The sequence below is a fragment of the Amia ocellicauda genome, chromosome 21 (assembly GCF_036373705.1).
Source record: "Amia ocellicauda isolate fAmiCal2 chromosome 21, fAmiCal2.hap1, whole genome shotgun sequence".
Taxonomy (NCBI): Eukaryota; Metazoa; Chordata; class Actinopteri; order Amiiformes; family Amiidae; genus Amia; species Amia ocellicauda.
In genome coordinates this window covers 21,053,381-21,074,739 of record NC_089870.1, presented here as the reverse complement: position 1 = coordinate 21,074,739, position 21,359 = coordinate 21,053,381, and the positions used below count along the sequence as shown (strand labels likewise).

At 46.6% G+C, this 21,359-nt stretch overlaps 2 protein-coding genes across 2 annotated transcripts in view; both read right to left on the bottom strand.

Moving 5' to 3' along the window:
* The window catches only part of kiaa0586 (KIAA0586 ortholog), a 129,502-nt gene that overhangs the window by 103,612 nt on the left and 4,531 nt on the right, over positions 1 to 21,359 (bottom strand). The window contains exon 6 of the mRNA XM_066694391.1: positions 11,871 to 11,982. Within this exon, the coding sequence (XP_066550488.1) occupies positions 11,871 to 11,982 (112 nt within the window). The remainder of the gene's footprint in view (positions 1 to 11,870; positions 11,983 to 21,359) is intronic.
* irf2bpl (interferon regulatory factor 2 binding protein-like) lies at positions 3,890 to 6,804 on the bottom strand. The gene has a single exon (XM_066694093.1). The coding sequence runs from the start codon at positions 6,603 to 6,605 to the stop codon at positions 4,596 to 4,598; it is 2,010 nt and encodes a 669-aa protein (XP_066550190.1). The 5' UTR covers positions 6,606 to 6,804; the 3' UTR covers positions 3,890 to 4,595.

Sequence of the window (21,359 nt, the reverse complement as noted above, 5' to 3'; positions counted from 1 at the left end):
AAAAGCCTACTTTAAATCAGGGACAGGGCAGCTGCCAGAATATAGAGCAGCTAAAAATAAAGCCACCGCAGAATCGGCCTTCCTCACTGGAGAGGCTCGGAGGAGAAGGTTTTCTCCGTTTCCACTGTAATCACTCTGATGGCCCTTGGTAACATCCGAATCCACAGCCAAGAATCACCAGTGCACGACAAATGAAAAACGATTTACTTTTCATCATAAATAGGCCACTAAGAGGTCGAGGCTACGATGCTTTGCTCGTACTGCAGAACCGAGCCACAAACAAAAAGGGCGGACGTTGTGTGAACCTGTGCAAGTCACCAGCTAGAGCATGTTGGCATTGAATTCAAATTTCTTTGCCTGAATAGAAATGTCTCTGACAAAATGTAATCAAGTTAAATGTATCAATTCGGTTTGGGGAGAAACTACCATGTGACCGCAAACAAAAACAATCCCTGCAAAAAAAATTAATAAATAGCACTGGAGGAGTATGACTCATTACAAAAAAGCAGTTTGATCGCATGTGTGGTAATATAAAAGGGAAAACCTCCTTAATATGGAGGTATGAAGGCACTGCATTGTTCTTATCCAACAGTTTACATTTTAATGTTGTCCTAATATCTTCAAATACTGAACTTCCTTTTAATATGACCAATGGGGTTGGAACACGGTTGTGTGGCTGTTGCGTGTGCGTGGTGCAACAGCGTGTGCACAGCCCCGCGTGTTCTCCACTAGCGCACTGTCGAGTGTAACCTTTCATTTTCTTACCAGCCCAGATCATCACAAACATCCATCACCGCGCCGTCGAAAGCAGTGGGGTTTCAAAGCAGAAACCCATTTCACAAGCCAGGCAGTACGATCGCTTTACCAGGAGGCAGGCTGTACCTTTGCCTTTGTCTCACTCCCTTTGAAAAGCCACACCTAGCCAATTCTGACTCGCACAGGTAACTCCTAACGCCATGGCCTCGAATCCATGTCCCCGGCTCACACTCTGCTTTGCAAATACGTTTGTGAACAAGGCAGGGATTGTATGGAGCCATTCATCTCTCAGGCCCCGAGGGAGCATGATGACAGTACAGGATTGTTGGTATGACTTACAGCAACAGACATGTAACATGTAGCCAATCGCAATCCTCTCCCCGGCACAGCCAGTGGGAAGGGGGCTGTGTCACATCACCGTCTGGTCCAGTCACCGGTAAACCAGTTAATTCCATCTCTGTCCACATGCTAGGACACAGACCGGGTCGTCCCATCACGCTCTCCCAGTCCGCTCTCAAGCCCTGCGCTAAAACGCAGTACATCTTGGGAACAAACTGTAAAATCTGCCAAGCGTAGTAAACATCCAGCCAGAGCTAAGGTTTACACTACAGACTTAGTGAATAATAAAGCTAAAAAAATAACACCTTAGACAGCAGAGACAAAAATGATCAGATCTTCTTTACAAGTTTCGTCATGCCCCTGGATTCTTGAGTTACGCTGCTACGCTGCTACGCTGCCCGCTTTTTGGTCTCCTCTTCCTGACCTTCAACAAACGCATCTCAATATCAGTCCCAGCACCGCACAAGCTGCACAACTACATGTACTGTCAGCATTACACAACAACAAGCGAGACATTACAATTACATTTTTAAATTGACATTGCTTAAGTCGGGCTGTGGAAAAACAATCACTCTCCGAGCCTGGAACTCAAAGGACACTGTGGGCAATAAAACGCCACACACCGCTTTAAAATCACATTTTAAACAAATGAATACACTTATTACATAACATACACAAAGAGTCAAGTCCTGAGAGCGCGTAGTCACAGCTGTGAATGTTGTCTTTGTGTCAAATTTTCTGGGGTCACTTTGCTACCTTCCCCCCACGTCCTCAATTAAACCAAAGCAGAACAGGCAACACGATCAAGTTTATTTCCCAAGTGAAATATAGAAATACAAATATTTTGCATTGTAAGCTGCATAGAGGCGTGTGCTTTTTTAATTAAGTCAATAACAGGTTGTTTTTTTGGGTGAGGGGTTGCAAAAGGGCATTGGAAGAGCTTGATTTACAAAAACACTCTGTCAGACATTTAAAATTAGAAGGGCAGTGAAGTGGAAAGATTCCAGTTGCTCTCAGATACTCTATACAGAGAGAACAACATTTATTCAATACGAACCCGCATTAAAACCCATTTGTGGCTACCCGGAGAAACACACCAACTGAAACACCCCTGCAACAGTGCTAATGTAAATATAAATGACTTTCACCGCACATTTCAGAGAACACGGACAGGCACCTTCGCCCGAGTCCGACTGATAAATATTCAGCCGTGACCGAGCAGCAACAAAGCGATCTATTCTTTGCACAGGCTGCGTTCGGTTACGTCCAGCTTGGGAGGGATTGTGTTGCCCGCCTGCCACCCATTAATGAGTTTCTCTCTCTTTCACTTCAACATCGACACTCTGTTCCACATAAACACACGTCAGCAGAAACGGTTTTGTGTTTACACTCGGGTTACTTCCAGTTTCTATCCTCCCCGCTACACCTACGGCACCGAGATGGAATACAAGCAAGAAAAAGCAACACAGACCTGAACCGAAAAGCCCTACAAACCGCAAAAACCAATTCCTGCGCAAAACAGACACATCAGCAAGTACAAGGATGCTGTACAAATACGCAAGTTTTGTTGTCTGACAAACACCTACTTCCTACGACAATAACAAGATTGAGGATAACATTCACACTCCTGTTGCTCATCTTTATAAAACAGCTCTTTTTGTACGCATCACAACCGATCGTGGGAGTTAGCCCCCATTTTCTGGAGCTGCACTCCTCCTGAGTTTGCAAGAAACACAAAAATATGAGGACGGGATGTTTTTTTTATTTTTAATGTCCAAAATCTTTCTAGAACAGGGGCTATTGGGAAACATCAAGATAGCATATGATAACAATTGTGAAAGAAGCCAGCTGCGCCACACGTCAAATCAGCGATACAGAAAATGTATTTGATGTGCCTCAGCTTTTTCTGTAGCCTCTAATTAATTAATTGACTGACTGGAGGAGATCACTCTTGGTATGTTCTAATTGCCGTACATTTAATTGCATTGTTTATATTTGTAATGTTTAGATAAATACAATGATCACAATCCTTAAAAAAATGTACTTATTTTTTAGATCTGGTCAAAAGTGCAGTGGTTCACATTCATTAGACAGAAAACTGTTGAGTAAAGTCTACACTGTCTGATAAACACAGCTCGTTATTGTGTCACTTACACCGCTTCACTAGACTGACATTTTTAGCACTGCCAAGCGACCAGCCTGTGACTGGAGACCCAAACGACCACCTTGCACTGAAACCAGTCCAGTTATTTAAAACATCAGTGCACAACCACTGCCACCCCCGTTCTGGACTCCACGTTGGACCGCTGTCCCGTGAGAGTCCATTTACGAAACGCCAAACCCCGCCGGGTGGCACGTGTGGCGGCCCTGTTGCAGTGAGCAGGGTATGTAATTGCAGGTTACGTAAGAGAAAGTGAAACCTCCAGGACGTGGAAATGTTTACATGAGGAGGGTGCAGCAAAGCAGACGCAGGATCAATACTGAACCACACACACACAACCAGAAGAGCAGCTCAAGAGCGTCCTCGGAGCATTGCACACGGATTCAGGGCTGGGCTGAGATTGTTTGAATTCATACAATATCTATTCTGCACACACAACTTGAACAGCTTTAGACTGGGGGGTATGAGGGGGCAAGAGGGGAGCATGTTTCACTCTGTAGATAATATTTACAGATCTAAGCAGTCAGACTACACCAAGACCTTTGACACACATTCACAGAGCTAAGTCTGACACATGTTACTGATATGTTTACACACCTACACATGCGGAACAAAGCCACTACTCACCAAGTGTTCATATCAATTGAATTTATTACAATGTACTCAGCTCCAAGGCACATTACAGTCTTCTGTTACTACAGAAATGTATAAAGAACAAACAGCATTATGTTCATGTACAGCAAGTTGCTCTACTTTTTAAGCATCCGTGCATCAATAAAGCAAAGAAAAGGAAAAACAGGTAGTAAAAAAAACGAAATAAAACAAAACGTCACAAGGTTAAATAAAACATCGACCTAGTATTATAAAGAGAAAATAAAAATAAAGGAAATATCCCTCCCCACCACCCCCCACCTTGGCAAAACGTGTGAGTGAGAGCAGGGCTTCATAAACATAAGATGTCGCCATAGCTTTTAACATGTTCTTTGCATTTCAGGCCTCAACACCGGCCTTGGTAATTTAGAGAAGTGCATCAATGTACAAAAGGAAGAAGAAGAAAAAAAAAAGAGAAAACAGAAACACTAGCAGCAGTCATTGCTAAGTGCTTGAACCTGGACCTAGACAACACACTGCCACCCAAATGAAAACAGCTATGCAGTAACCAGTCAATAGCTTCTGTTTAACAAAACGTCTTCACCCTTCAAACGAAGTGTACATACCTGTGTTTCAAAATATAGAAACATACGACGAAAATAATGTCTGTACATAAGACTAATCTTGTCAGTTTGTCCTATTCACAAGGTATCTCGATATAGATACAGATTCGGGGTATTTCTTCCACCTAGGGGTCTCTCTCCTTTTTCACTTTCACGTCCCCAGCTAAAATGGTCGCGATCTCACCTTGCATGAAAGCCCAAGGCACGTTTGAACCGACCAGGGGGCATTTCTCTCCGCTAGGGCAATACACCTCCCCGGTCGCCCCCTGTGCTTTGATGCTCTCCCGAGAACAAGGGAAGCAGAATTTGTGGTTGGGCACCGACGGGCACTGGACAAAATGGGTATCCTCCAAGCGTTCGTGGCAAATGGTGCAGCACAGGGGTCCGTTATTGGCCATGGGCGAGTCGGGAATGTTTTGCGGGTGGACCTGATCCATGCCCGGGTGGGAAGTGGGGGGAGGCGGCGCTCCGGCCAGGCTCATGTCCCCGTTGCGCGATGCCAGGCGGCGCTGGCCGGGGATGGAGGCTGGGGACACCGGGCTGCTGCTGCTGTGCCGGGCCGACGTGGTGGAGTGGACCGAGCTGCCGTCCTTCGGGGAGTGGGCATTGCCCAGGGTGTCCGCCACCGACATGAGCGCCGCCATGGGCGACTGTCCGTTCTGGGGGGCAGTTTCAGGGGGGGTGGTCCGATTGGAGTGGGCAGGGTGGCCGGGGCCCAGAGGAGGGGGTCCCCCGTGGGTGACCGCAAACGCCCCGGACGCCATGGTCAGTTTCAACGCTTCACTTTGGCTCGCCATCCACTGCTGCCTCTGCTGCTCCTCGGACAGCTTTAAAGCCCCCTCTGCAGAGTCGGGCTCCGGGGAGGCTTTCCTCTTGCGCATGCCGGTCCTGGGGGCGGTGGAGGTTGGCAAGGCACGGGGCAGGCTGACCAGGGCAGTGGGCAGCAAGGGGCAGCTGGCATCGATGTAGGGCTGGGGCAGCATCTCGGAGCCCAGCGCCTCCTTGAAGAAGCGCACCGACTCGGGCAGCAAGTCGCCCAGCAGGCGCCAGTCCCCCGAGCCGTGCTTCTTCTCGTACTCCAGGTATTTAAAGCCAGAAGACAGTCCGCGGCCGAAGTCTTTCATGCAGTCCTGGTACATCTGCTTGGCCACCCCCGAGGCGCTGGAGAACACGTTGCCGGAGCCGCTGGGGTACTCGATGAAGATCTTCAGCTCGTAGTCCATGCCCGGCTTGGACACCGCGTCGAAGGCGAACACCCTGCCCACCAGAGAGTGGTCCTTCTTGAAGCGCACGTCGAAGGGGGTGCAGCTGGACAGGGTGATCAGAGTCTCCCGCACGATCTTGGGCTTGCTCGCCCAGTCCTCCGAGCGGTTCCTCAGGCTCTCGCTCAGCTCCGCCAGCGCCTCGGCGTTGCGCTGCTTCTCCTTCAGGTCCCGCTCCTGGTCGGTGCTGGACACGGAGCCCGGCCGCTTCCCCACGTCCGCCATGGACTGCGTGGCCAGGGACAGAGCGGGTCCCAGGCTGGAGGGGGGCGGGGGGCGGCTGGCCAGACCGTGCGGGGCCATGGCGGCTGCAGCGGGGGGCCCGTTCAGCATGGTCTGGGGCAGCAGGTTGGGAGGCACGTTCATCTGCCCGGGCACCGCCACCATGCCGTGGTTCCTGCGGGAGTTGGGGCTCTGTCTGTTCAGCTCTGGGGGTCCATCATCCGGCTTGGGGAACCCATTGGGACCGCTGAGGCCGTTAGGAAGCCGGCCAGCGTGGGCTCCGATGCCCGGGTAGTCAAACCGGGCTCGCTCCGCGTTCAGGGCGTAGCGGTCCAGTCCGGCGGGGGGCTGCTGCTTGGACGAGCCGTCCACATGGTTCAGCTGCACCGTCTCCTTGGACGCCAGCGCCGCCTGGGCTTTGACGGGGGGCGGCGGCGGCGGTCCGGGAGACCTCCCGTCCTGGAAGCCGTGAGCCCGCTTGAGCTGGCGCGCCGTCTCGATGACGAACTCGATGCGGTCGGCGCCCTCGTAGTTCACGCAGCCCCGGCACACCGGCTCGGTAAAATCCCAGATCATCGCCCACGGCATGCGGGGCAGGTCGCAGAGGTAGCACGACTGTCTCCGGGAAGCAGAGACTTGTGCAGAAGACATGTTTGCCGGCGCCCTGGTCTCGCTGCCGTCCGTGCGCTGGCTCTCGCTCGGTAATCCGATGTGCGTGGCTGCTCAGCGCGCAGGGCTCCCGCACGTCCCGCGTCGCGCCGCCGATTGTAGCGCTGCGTGCGGCTCCGCGCTCGGAATGCCACCTGGCTGGGCCGTGACGTCAGCACACGCCGCTCGCACACACTGACATGCCACTTGTTGCTCGGCCGGGGCGCATGCGCGGGCCCTCCCCCGCCGGCCGCGTCGCTAGTGACGCTCCCGCACGGAGGCCGGTCGGGGCTGCCGGGCTGCGCCGCTCCTGCGCCGCTCCTGCGCCGCTCCTGCACCCCCTCGGCTCGCTTTGTTGGTCTGTGCGCGTCCAATGGCATTCGCTACCAATTATTACTGCTAAAAATGTAAGTCTGATTTTGCTTACATCAGCTATATTACTGTACAACACACGGAAACAACTGTTTCTTTGCTAGGATATGCATCTCATATTTAAAATAATGCAGACGTGATTGCATGTACAGCTGATACACCCAGAACAGGCATTAAAACGTGCATATTTAAAGTGCATGCCTGTGGCTTTTGCACCCCCCTCTGCTGCTCTGCTCAAAGTCTCTACCCGAGCAGATGTTACAGTGGCTGGAGCTGTGCGCCCGGCTGCTAGACAGTGACGTCACCGCGATTATATTGCAGCCCTCCCCGGGATAAACACGGCAGCCTGCGTGTTTCACAGACACACGGCTGGGCTGCACACACTGTTGTTTTTTTTCCGTGCATCGCGGCTGAAACGCGATGTGCATTACCCACAGATCCAGATATTAATACCACACCTTATTTATAACCCAGCTTACATCCAAATATAAACCCAGGCGCGCATGTTTCCAGGAATGCACGCTTAGCAAGATCTGCAGGGATCAGAAGTCGCCTCGCATCGCATTTCCTCAATGGCAGCCTATTGTCTAATGACTTGGCCGGCGCCTGTGTTTTCCCCAGCTGCCACCCCAGGCCGTGCGTGTCACAAAGTGCATATATAACATTTATCCTGTCTTCTTTCAGCGGGAGGAAATGCTCTTGCTCTGCAGTTGCCCATTTCTAATTTCCATTTCTGTTCACTGATTCTGATTTCTCCCTCGCTTCCCGTCCACACTTTCTAATGATGCCACTCCAGCCCCAGTTTTGTGAAATGACGTCAGTCCTGGCCACAGATCAACGCGTACACAAGCACAACAACTGTCATTCATAGTGGTTAGATATGGTGTCTCAATAAAATGCGTCCATGGTATGAAACTATTTCCAAGCCCCAGGTTTCACGCATCTTCAAATGCTTGAGCTTTAAACATATCAAGTGACACCAAAGGATTATTTTATTGTGTCGTTCCTTGAATAACCATCGTGAGGGGTCCGCTACTCCGGGGTCCTGCTCCCATATGGGACGGGGGAGCTGCAGAGGTCTCAGCGGGGGACTTTATATCACCTGGGGCTTTTAAAATAGGTCTGCAGTGTGCACAAAGCAATGCTAGATGGGAAAAGCAGATGTTTGTTTACTCTTGTTGTTTGTTTGTTTATCTCTACTTTCTTTTAATTTGAAGAAATGAAAAATAGCCCAAACTTGTTCACCTATTTCATTCATTTCTAATTATTCAAAATGTAAATATCGAAGAGTTTACATTTTACAAACAGTGGGAGGAAACTGGAAACTAGCTCTAAAACTGGCCCATGCTTCCTTCAGTCACATTTCTTTCAGATTATTCTGCAAGTGTCAGTTATAGTACACAGTCTATTCTCATTAACAGATCCTCATCGTATCCCTGCATCCTCACTCGATAAATAAACGAGTCCCACGGGCTGCCTCCGTGCATTTCAGTGACTGCAGACACTCGTTTCAAATCTGCCAAACATTCGGGTCAGTTCAAACACGCCGGATTCCCCGGGTTGTTTACTCAAACCTACAGCCGAGAGTCGCCCCTGCGCCCGGCCTCTGCCACTGATTAATAACACTTGGGAAATGGAACAAAACTTTCCCCTGTTATACAACTGTAAGGGGGAGGCGGAAAAAAACAGAAAAAAGGACAAAAAGGAAGGAAGATTATTTATTACACTCACTGCATTCCACAGGCACAGATTTGAAGGGAAGGACGGGAATGGGGAGGCCTCTTTCCACTGAAGTGCTCTTTAGTATGTTGCTAAACCATGTGTTAATAATACACGTTTCCCCCCCCACCCCCAAAGAGTCTGAAGATGTATTTATTTTTTAACTCGATGCTAAATTTCCTCCAGATGTTACAACACAAGCCTGAAACACCGTGCACGGGTTTGCACTCATAAAAACGCACTAAAACACTGTGGTACAGTTTGGGGATTTTTTTTCCTTGCAGAAACGAGAAGAAAAAGCTCATAGCAACAGCCCTGGCTCGAAAACACGTCTTTTCTTTAGAGTCCCTGCCAGACAGTTTTCCTGAGCTGGTTCCAGCTGCCCGAGCGGCAGACGAGTCTCATTCTGTTTGTGCTGGGAGCTGGTGACTAGTGCGGGGAAAACGAAGCAGACGCCCTTGATCTCGGTGCAGATTGAGGAAAGGGAAGGGGAAAAAAAAAGCCTGTTTGTGCCAATTATTCCAACACTAATAATAGACCCCTCTGTGCTTTGGTTATGCGGTGCTATTTCACATCACAATAAAAACCTCTCATTAAAATCTGCAGGCTTCTGAGACCGCACGGGCTCTTTGCAGACACACCCTTTGTCACATTGCGGACGGGATTTCATTCAGAATATACGCTCCAAGCTGCCGGTTTTGCACAGAAATGTTTTTAAAATAAATAAACATGCTGTTGCAGACTAGGCAGTGACCATGCAGGCTGTGTATCTCTCAGCACGAAAAACACTCTGTCTAAACACACAAAGACAACAAGATGTTATTTTTCCGAACCAAGCAAAGGAGAGCATCTTTTTTTCCCCCTTTCCCGTGTCCCCACGCCCCCCTCCTCCCCGACTCCCATTGTACTGCCTCCTCGGTGCTGCTCATTTGTGACACTATCCATGTGGAAAATTTTCAGCTCACCGCAGTCAATCGCACGGGTTAATTTTTAGCTTCCGCTAAGCACTTGGCCGCCTGCCAAGCGCAGGGATTCTGGGAAACGCAAGCCTGCCAAGTACAAACTGCCAGCATTAAGCAGTCCTGACAGTTCTGCTCCTTCCACACTTGGCAGCAGTTCAAAGTGCTCTTTCATTTGAAATGCTGGAGCCCTGCCATGTGCATGCAGATTTGCTTTACCTACTCTCATAAGGAACTGATAAATGCCGCTGCAGTTGCTATGGGGATAAGAGGCTATCAGAGCGGCCTTGTGATCCAGCCTCTCCGCTTTTTTTTTTCCAGCAGTGAAATAAAAGTTCTGAAAACATTAACCCATTGTGGTGATGCTTTGAGGAAAAAGCGCGACGGGGGGAAAAAACAAACGTTTTCCGTAGAGAAAGCACTCAAGTGAAGCGGGAGTGGATCTCGTTTAGTGTGTGTGTGTGTGTTTTTAAATATGTTCAACACAATTGTTAGTTAATTAAACGCCGCAGACCTTGGCGGCAGTGTGGGGTAGTGGTCAGGGCTCTGGACTCTGGAGTGGAGGGTTGTGGGTTTATCCCCAGGTGGGGGCACTGGTGTTGTGCCCGTCAGCAAGGGACTTTACCTAGATTGCTCCAGTAAATGCCCAGCTGTATAAATGGGTGCAAATGTATATATAATGTGATATATTGTAACCCTGCATAAGGGTGTTTGCTAAGAAATCGGGTAATAATAGAGGAATTGCGCAAGACGTTATTTACTTGGAATAGTAATTTTAATTTGTTTATGTTTAAATGAATCCTGAGAGACATGATTGGTCTGTGACTTGGGCAGTTCTTCAGACGGGTACACAGCAACAATGTGGAATAAACGTCTGTGAGTCGGGGCCATATGGTTTTACATCTCTGGGAACGTAATCCCTGTGCCTCAGTGTTCCTGAGGAGGTTGCAGAACTCTTTCGATTCCGGGGCCCGACGCTTACATCATAACTGCAAAGTCTGTCACCTAACGCTCTCGTGTGTATTAAAACACAGCCTTGTTCCTTGTTGAGGTAAGAGCTGAGACGTGGTTCCCAAAACAAACGGCGTCATTATGTGCAGCTGACATACACTGATGAGATATGAAATCCCCCCGGCCCCATTCATGTGGTATGGTATAGCAAAGGTGGCAAAAATCTACTGTTTTTAACGCCCGGGGAGACGCAACATGATACTGTGAAAACCCTTTGAGAGAAAATCTGACAAAAGGACGAAGCCAGAACAAGAACAACACAACCAGACGCATCTGAAGTCATTCTGACGTCATCTGTTCCTCTTTGCAGATCGCAGAGTCTGAGCTGGTGTATTACTTCCTGTCGCGGCGGACACCCAGTCAGGCTAACCTGTCATCGTTCCACAATACAACTGATCCAATAAATATAACCGTACACTTAAATCACAGTGAAGATGCTTGAGAGATCTGTCAAGGTCTTGATGGATTCGATAACAAAGTGGCCATGTTAGGATATTAATAAAAACATTTAAAGAATAATTAAGTAACAAAATAGGAATTGGGAATGAACTACTCCTAACACACTCAGCCCTTCAGTGCTCAGCTATTAAACTCCCCTTCAAGAGTGGAATAAACAAACACCGCCACTATGGCAAGCCAAATTATCATATAGAGATATCTAAATAAGGTGCTTTGTAAAGATATCTCTAAATGATTTGCAGATATCTCTAAATGTTTGAAGCTTATGTTTAGAGATATCTGCAAATCACTTCCTGTATTTTGGCTGAGATGATCACGTCCCGTTTCCTCATTCAGTTACATAGAAATTAAGTTAACAGGAAGTGATAATATTGGGCTACATACAGGAAGTGATTTGAACATATCTCGAAATGATTTAGAGATCTCTCTAAATAAACAGGAAGTCATTTCAAGATATCTCCAAATGATTTCAAGATCTCTCTAAATCATTTAAAGATATCTGCAAATCATTTAGAGATATCTCTACATGTACTTTTAAATGAGATACTGATTTGCAGATATCTCTAATTGATTTGCAGATATCTTTAAATGATTTAGAGATATCCTGAAATATTTGAAGATATCTGGAATTATTTGCAGATATCTTTAAATTAATTAAAGATATCTCTAAATTATAACTTGGCTTGCCGGGGGGGGAAAGATATTCAGCAGATGTCCCAGTATCTGTCCTCTCGGTGTGGCGGAGTACCTGTCGCGATCCGGCCCGCTGCCTGCTGTTTTCAAGGTGAGGCCACATCCCTCGGCCGCGCTCTTCGGAGACCCCCGGCCGCTCGGCATCTCTTCCAGTAGACGCCCACTTCCTGCCGCGGCAAAGACACGCACAGTGAGGTTCAGACAGTAAAACACGCAGTGGGAATGCAGACCGAGCGAGTCACGATCAGTACCAGTGTGGGGATGTAAAGCTCGCCTCACAAGTGTCGTGCACGTTTCGGTGTGTGTAAATCATATAATATGTTTAGAACAAACTTGTGAACATGACTGATTCAACAGGAAAAATAGTGGGAAAATCTAGCTCTTCCCTCCTCGGTGTATATATTCCCATGGTAAACCATTTTCAAAGAAACCTCTGATTAAAAGGCAGAAGAAAAAAAAAACATGTAAAATAATGACTTCCTTACAGCTGAGGAATTGTCTCTTATTAATTATTCACACCGCACCAAACTTTCTCATCTGAAGTCAGACCCTCTTGCAAGAGACGTCCTCCTGCTTTTCGAGAGCCAGACATGAAAGTGTCAGCCGCGACATTTTAACGAGCGAGAGAGTCTTTTTGCGTCGCAGGTGGAAGTGGTCTGACACACTAATGAGAAACCGTTCCTAAGAGCAGGGAGAGTGTAATCTGAGCAAACACACCGGAGAAATACTGACACTGGGGACAACGCAGATTGTGTTATCCTGAAATATGCAGGCGGGGGCAATAACAGAACGGAGATTTGCTTTCATTTCCAAAACGTGCACCTGTCTCTGTAGTCAAAACACATCGTCACCGTGAAACATTTTTAAGAGACTTTCTACCCAGAGTATCCACCCCATGGCAGCGGTATCCCAGCCAAGACAAAGCACACTGGTGTTTTAGTGTGCCATGGAAACAATGCACCTTCAAAATCTCTCTCCCTTAACACCTGTTTCAGACACCCTGGATACACAACTCAAACAGCCACAACAGAACACCTGAAAAAAGACTGAGGGCGGTTATAGAACCTGCATTTCTTTTCCACAAATGTTTAATGACTACTTTTACTCCAAATCCACCTATTTCCATTTAATCTGTAATAGCTATTTTGATTTCATGCTAATAACCACTTCTGCGCCTGAAAGGAATATCAAAAGACCCTCGGGAGTTTTCCAGGAGGTGCCCGGTCCTACCTGCCACATGTCTAGCTCATAGCGAGGGGCATAATTATTATAGTCTGCAGGAACACATTTACAGGAACTACAGTACAAAGAATCTGAAGTGCCTGGAGCAATATTTCTAGCGGTGAAAAGGGCAGAGCTGCTGCAAACTGAACGGGACAGGATCCAGAACTCCACTTCCCAGCTTCCGAATCGATATGGAAACTCTGCCATGATCGATTGACGGTCAATCGCACCCCGAAGACCGTGCAGATGTTTACGGCAACGAGATAAACTAAGGGTCGGGTCTGATGCATGCTGAGAAGGCCCATCCAAAAGCAACAACGTGTCACTGCCAAAAAGATAGAGTCCCGCATCCCAACATAATAATTTCCTCAGGTCAAAGAACCACACCATCCTGTCGAAGGGGCCTCCTCCTCTTAAAACAACACATGCTGGAGGGGTCTGAATACTTGGATGTAGTGGATCATTGTGACCATCTCACATAACCCTGTTTCATTAGGTTCAGGTTGAGCTGCTTAGCGTACATGAATACTCTAACCAAAGGCAGAACTGTGCCGTTGTTGTTTTAAACTAAAATTACCCCGAACCTGCTTTTATTCGGCTTTCGGTTATATATAGTTTCTTCAGCAGTCGTGTCTGTGCTTGCCAGAGATCTTTCAAAGCACAAAAGGGACAGATGCTATTACATCTCTCCCTGATTGAGCTCTCCGTGTGTTTAAGTTACTATAGATTGGTGACTAATTCAGCCAGACACGTCGAGACTTCAGAATAATCCAAATTCAAAGACTACTGATCTTACACATTTTTCTCGCCTATTCTTCGACAGCATTCGTCTCCGATGTCGAAAGGTCAATGCATCGATACTTATTGGACATTAAGATGTGTCCGCAAGACAAAACAAATTGCTGATGAAAGCTTAGATGCTACAACACCAAGGAAAACATGCTGATTCAATAGTTATATAAGGGCTGAACAGCTTTAAAGAGGGCTTCCCAAGAATACTACTACTTGAAATAAAAACATAAAAAAGCCGATCTGCACCGTCTTATTCTCCAGACTTAATTCCTTCTGTACAATCCTGCCTGCTTTGTCAGTATCAGCATCTTAAAAACTGTGAATAATGCCAAAACACAAATCGCTTTCGATCCCATAATATCACCATCCAAAGGTTTCACTTTGTGCACAAGTGCGGCGCCTCGGCCAATTATTCCCCACTTAAATTTCGATGGGGGGAGAATATCTTGTGCAGAAACGGTGTCTGCAATTTGTCAGTGCGGCATTGTGCCTCTGACGGCTGCTATCAGGAGCCTTGAAGAAAATGTCTGTGCCAGGCTCCCCGCTGTGTGTTTGCTTTGCTGTGTTTTTCTACTGATGCTGTGCATTGTTTCCCTGCAAATGCCTTTCGACAGAGTGAGCCACCAAAGGAACGAGATCCCAGGTTCTGGGCTGAGAAAGAACATCTGAGGCAGCGAGAGCTCTATAAATACAGATAAATTATTGTTTTAGCGCCTTTGAATAAACCCTACTTCAAACTATGAATCCATATACAAGCGGCACAAGGGACTAGACTCAAGCTGTTTTGTTTATAAATATCACCAATATTTATAATAATTGAAAACGCCCCGCACACTAGGACAGAATTTATATTTTCATATGTCTAACTTCTTATTAGAGAACTGGGTTTGGGTTTTGGGTTTCCATTTTCATTTTTTGTACAGTTCTGTAGGTGAAGACAGATACAATGAAGAAATAATTTGATAACATTATCACACAAATACCGGTAAGAATAAAAAGTAATAATAAATAAAAGTATAATAAAGTAATAATTCTCAGAGCTCAAACTGTAGAGGGTTTTTTCCTTGCATGCGATATCTGGGGTACCAATCAAGATGGTTATAAAATCAGTGAGGGAGCAAAGACTCGTACCTGGCGTTAGATATTTTAATTGTGTACAGTATCGAAGATTGTGCATTGGTGTTAAACGCCCTGTGACCAGACTTTCAGACGGTCACTGAATGGAAACAACACAGTCGAGCACTGGAGAGGAAAAACTAAATCATGCTTCGCCCTGCCCTCTGGAAAGTCGATTCTTCGTTAAATCTCACGGTTAACAGTTGTCTTGGTGGCATCCCATTAATCCAGCGCGGCTGCAGCGTTATCTGGCCAAGAGGCACCATTACTGCGTCAGCTGTGTGTTATTACCACACCTCCATTTTGTTTCAAGACAACTACGGTAGTAATGACACTATCGGCTGTGGTATGTGGGTTTGTCGGCACAACACAACCACAAATGTTGGATCTAAAGCCTGTCTATCTGCTCAAGTTGTTTTGGGCAAAGGAAAAGCACATTTACATTTCTAAACTGGCCAGGTCACGGGGTCAAAAGTTAAAGAGAGGTGAAAATGTGATTGATGGGCACCGCCCCCCACCAGCTCTCTGCTTAAACATTTTTCAGCTTCTTAACATCGATCTGGGAAACAGCATGAATCTCAACAGCATATTTGACTTTGGACTGAAGAAAATATAGAACAGAAAGCGCTCTCTATTGATAACGGTCCATAACAGTATAATTATAGCATATTATTACCGCATATATTATAACTAAACTGCTCTGTATAGTATATAGTGACAGTAGCCTCTGAGTGTGAGTCAGTTTGTTTTGATGCTTACTGTAGTCGTGATTCAGCAGCGCTATCGCCCTGCAACGCCGCGAGTGAAAGGTGGTTTGACACCAAGGCCGCCCAGCTTTCAAAAGCTGTTTAGACAACTGCCGATACATTTCCAAGGAAATAACACCTCCCACGGTTATTATTGTCGAAGGTCTGTTACTGTTATTGTCTCGGTTTTATTATAAAGAGCAGGAAATATTGCCAAGAAGGGAAATACCTGACTGGCCAGCATCTGTGGGACCTGATCTGACTGTACAGGGTTGTTCATGGCAGATAAAAACAGAAAAGTCTACATTATTTTGCAGCCCTTTTTGGTGAGCATTGAGTCTGTTCTACACCTGGGCACCACAAAGCCTTTTAATCTTCAATTTCAATAGTAGGTGGTTAGAATCCACTATTTGTTTTTGTTTTAACTGAAATCCCCTCATGAATAAAGAAGGGAAGGTGTAAGGAGATCTGTCTTCTTTTTTTATTGGCTACATGTTTAACAGTACATTGGCAATGCACAGGCCTGAGCATAACGGAGCGAATTTTCCATTTATCAGCGGCTGTTCATCCACACTGGCTGTCAAAGTGTTTTTCAAACACTGTCTAGCCGCTGGCACGCACTGCGTCTCCGGTAACCTCTGGAGTGGAACTTTCCACCTGTACGCCGGGAAACAGCCCCCTCCCCCCTCTCCTGATGAAGGGACTGCAATGTTTCACTTCCCAAGGTTGAAATGCAGGAGCTACAGATGTACCCGTCTCACACCGCAGGAGAACAACAAACAAGCCGCCCAGCGCACGCCACGCCACGTGACGGGAATCGCAGCCCCACCGCTCCGGCCGGCGTGCTCACTCCGAGTCCCCCCCGTGCCACGGATTCTCGGAGTGGGATCTGCTCTCCACCGCGCTTAATCCACTGCTCGTGTGCGGATTTCCAGGGAACCGGTCTCGGCTTCCGGCCCCTGTCTTGGCTTTCACATTTGCAATGCAGAATCGCTCTTGAGTTTCAGGCGGAGATGGTTTTATTTCCTCAGGAAGCGCACACTATATTTCTAGAGAAAAACTTGGTGTGTATCTGATGAAAATGTGAATTCCAACGTCTTGCGTTCACTCTTGGAAATGTGTTTTTAAATGAAATCCACCCACATTCTCATAGAGCTGAGATGATCTGCACATTGTGTTTATTATACAAGCCCTTGCCTTCTCTCAGCCTACTCTCATTCATAGCCTCAAAAATGAAGCTGTTTTTCATTCCATAGTACGTTTAAATGTATACCTTGTTTCAGTACAGGACTAACTACCCATGATAAGGCACAGATGCCGGCAACAACAACCGCTTCAACGCACTTCATTTACCTTCCACTCACACCGGATTGTTTTCAAAATATGCCATCGATACGACTCGTTCTTGATTTTTTAATTGTGATGTCTGACAACATTAATTACCGCAAAGTATCATGGTTCACAATAAGGAATCGGAGGATTATGTAGGTGTTAGACTAATTAATTACCCTGTATGAACCGAAGACTTAAATACAAATCTAAATGAGGAAATTGTGGCAACAGCGGGTTTTAATTAGGGATGGAAAGGGTCTTTTCGTTTGGATATGCATATAATATCATTATTATTCAATAATATATGCATTTAAAGCCATTTGACCCGACACAGAATGCAGTCCTGAAAGCCTTCCGCAGCCCTGAATGTCAGCAAGGCTATCAAAGGCCTTGGCAGGTAATCGCAGAGTCTAATAATAAAGCCTGCCATTTATTTTGAAAGGGCATCTCCGCTGGTCACAGAAGAGCCTTGAAGAGCTTCCCTGGCACGGCAGAAGCCCGCCAGCCGCAGCTAAAATAACATTACCGGAGGAAGTAATAAAAATGCAAAACGAGAATGGAGGGCTTCCCAGGAGCGGCACCGAACCGGCGCTGCAGAAAACGATAACGCATGGTGGACGAGGTAAGGCAGAGGGGCGGCCGTGCTTTAATGAAAACCCAGTGAGCTCACTCATGGCTCTGTGTTATTTTTTTATTTTTTTTATAAATATACTAATCTGAAAAAGCAATGACATCATCATATCTGATTAAATGGAAACTGGGATCGGCAGCAACGGACTCTGCTAAAAATAAAGCCCTCCGGGACTGAACAGGTTCCCCCGTGCGATAGGGGAGTGTGTTCGCCATTCATCACAATCCTTCCTGTGATTTAAAAGCCCGCGGTGCGAGGCGTCGATCGTTACGTCCGGTCGATTTTGCCATGAATTAGGACTTACACCGTGCCTCTCTAGTGTCACCATTTTAACAAGGGAGATCAAGCTCAAGTTTCAATCCGAAGGCACAAACAGCTTTCAATAACGCTTATTCAGAAGTTTATGTACTGCATTATACAGTTTGCACATTCTAATTTTTTCCCTGCATTACGGGCCTATATCGCACTCCCAGGAGAAGGCTTAGAGGTATTCATTCCTCCAGCAAATAGGTCTGAAGCATCAAAAACAGCCCTGCCCTCTCTCTGGCCAGTCTTGCAACGTATAAGAGCCAGAGTCCGGCTCCTCACTACCTCATTTGCGTGGGATGATTTGTCCCTGTGTGCAGAATAAACACAACCGAGATCCGACTGACTGATAAGGCATGCAACGTACAGCTGCTGTGTTTTCTGTGGATTTGGTAATCAAACCACATTGTCCAAGCCGATATAACAAGCTAATATATCCACCAAGAGGCTTAGATACTGTATTTATTTTTATGATGATACCGAGATCAATTTTTTTCCCAAATTACATTTGTTTTTATTTATTGTTTGGCACAATTCTTGGTACCACATTCATAGAATACCTCAACAAAGGGACAAAGGTCACAAGAACAGGAAGCAGCGTCCTGGACAGGAAGCGGACAGTGCTTCAAAGCGCTGATGTCACTCAACGTTTTGTTCTTTGTCATCACGCATACTAGCAGTGACTACTCTCGAGCATGGCTTAATTGAAGAATGGAAAATGAATAGCACAGCAATCCACAGCCCTGCTCTTTGCCTCATAAATTCCTTAATAAATAATAAAAAAGGAAATGTTTTATATCTCTGCCGGCACAAAAGCCCATCACGAACGGGAGGCGAGGAATGCAGGTTCACAGGGAGGCATTTCTCTCCGTCTGCGAAGTTTGTTCATCGAGAACGTCAGGAGGAGAAAGTTGCCGAAACACCCATATGCTTTTGTGTTTGTTTGTTTGTGTGATTTTAAACAGCTCCTCTTTGTGCTCCCAGGCAACAAAGTATATGTCAGTCCTAATCACAGTCCATTTGTTTGACAGTTACATGTACATCAAGTGTGGTTCCTCTGTAAGTCCTATTATTTCCCTTTCAGATAAGCCGTAATGGCAGGAAGCTCTGCTCACTCTGGTCCTGATGTGTTCAGTTCAGAACATCCCAGGCCTGCTTTACACACCCAGTGAGCATGTGTCTGCCGTGTTGTGCTGTAACTTGTGTCTGCGCTCTGCTGCCAGGCCCATCCTCGACACGCATGTTTGCTGTCTTGTTAATTGCACACAGGGATGATAATGGGCTAATGCCCCCCCAGGACAGTTACAGTGCCTTGTCATAGAGAGGGCCAGGTATGTATTGAACCCGTCCTCAGTGAGAAACGTCCCAGCAGTGAGGAGGACCTATCGACCGAGCGCACTGTGAACTAGTGTTTTAATTAAGTAAGTGACACATAATAAATGAAGCTTATTAGGAGCATCTCGAACAGCAAACTCTGACCTGTAGGGACTATGGGTTTATTGGTCGGTTTCTCTTCACGTTCTCTATGGAAGCAACGCTATTATTCCAAAAAAACACTTTTAACTTATTTTCTGGGGGAGTATCAAATGCCTCTGTGTTTTATTACAGGGATAGAATGATAATTAGAATTGTGTTTGAAGTCATTTAAAAGGATGTTGGAAGAACGAGAAGCTCTGAACGTGGCCCTCAAAAGGCCGGGCGTTCATTTCACGTTGTTTGACTGAAACAAAACGACTGAAATGTGCTGATAAAGATGAAAAAGCCATGAAAATCAAGTCCAAATCCGCATCAAAACAAAGATCTCTTTACAACGTTTGGTTGATTTATTTCTAGGTTATAAAACCTAGAGGGACGTGGCCAGACATAGAAACGACCAAGACATTATTAGCACACGCTGTAGCGCTGAATTTATGATCGTTATCACGGAATAAGGCCAAGGCAAACCCGTCGCGAAGGATACGGGTCTGATAACACGTGACAGCGGCACCCTTGAGTTGGTTATTTTTGTTGCTCTGTTTGTTTTTCCAGCCCGTCTATATTGGTGCCTCCATCCCGGAGTGATTTTCCAACTGATCTCACAGCCTCAATTCAAGAGAGCGGCGCATGCCAAGAAAGACAAACAATTTCTATATTTGAATACCGTTCTGCGTAAACACAGGGGTCATAAACAGTAATTAGTGGCGAATCTACAGGCATGTAACCCTCGATTATAATGCTGTGCCAGTGTGGTTTGTGACTCGCTTTGCTTGTATGGGAAAGTAGGAAGCCTATGACAAAACAATGTATTTATAACGAGGAGCCCTGAGCGGCCGGGTTGAGGTTGCGTGTCATAATATCTTGCGAGTCTTTCGCTCTGCGTTCAGTCAATATACTTCTTTAAACAATGGAAAAAAACATGCTAAAAATATCATGCGTTCAAGAGAAAGTCCACATGGACAGGAAGCCGTTACCGGTGAACGAACCGCAGATCTGTTTGGTCATTTTGTTTCCTCCGTGTTTGAGTCTGGTTGAGATATGTTGTTTTAGTTTAGAGGGGGAGGGGAAAAAAAGCCGAGTATGACAGAAAATAACCTCCTCGCAGGGCTCTGTGCAGGGAGGGATATAAATCATGTTTCCGCCGCTTGGGGATGCTCTGTGCTGCTATGGTAACCGGAGTATACCAGCAGCAGGAAACCGAAGAGGAGGGATCAGAGTCGCCTCCCGGTCCTCAACACACGCGGCTCGCAAATGAGTGACGACAATTTAAGAACACGGGCCGGCCTGTCACGCAAAGCCGGTCGCTGAAATATCTTGTAAGGCGTGCGCGACAATCTTGTTTCAAAGCTCGAAGTGCGACCACTTAAAATTCCACAAGCGTTCCTACAGGTTTTTTGTATTATTAAGAGCTACCCGGGGGTCATCCTCAGATTGGGATAATGGCACCGCACGGCACAATCCCCCCTCTCCTGCGTTCACTGGGATCGAGCGCAGTGCTCTCAGTCACAAAGACTGGAACACAAATGGGTCCTGAACAGTTTTCCGACTTTGGTCCTCCGGAACAGGAAAAGCGCTGTGTAAATTAGACACGGCAACTCTTTAACGTACCTCACTGCACATTGAATGTACTGTGGCGCAGGGGGATTCTAGTCCTCGCAATAGGTCTGCTAGTAAGGAATGAAAAGAGACATTTTGGTGTGTGTTTGCATGTTTATTTCTCGTCCTTCGGCGCCGTCTTGGTCCCGGTACGTGCAAATGTCTTCAGATGTGTCTGGCCTCCTCAAGGTCAACTCACATGCATGTCGTTATCGTGTTTTTAATCCCTACATGGATTAAGACCCTGTTCTCATATTCGTCAAAGGACCCTTGACATTGTCACACAATCTCTGAAGGCAAAGGCATGCAGGGTTTTGTTTGCTGT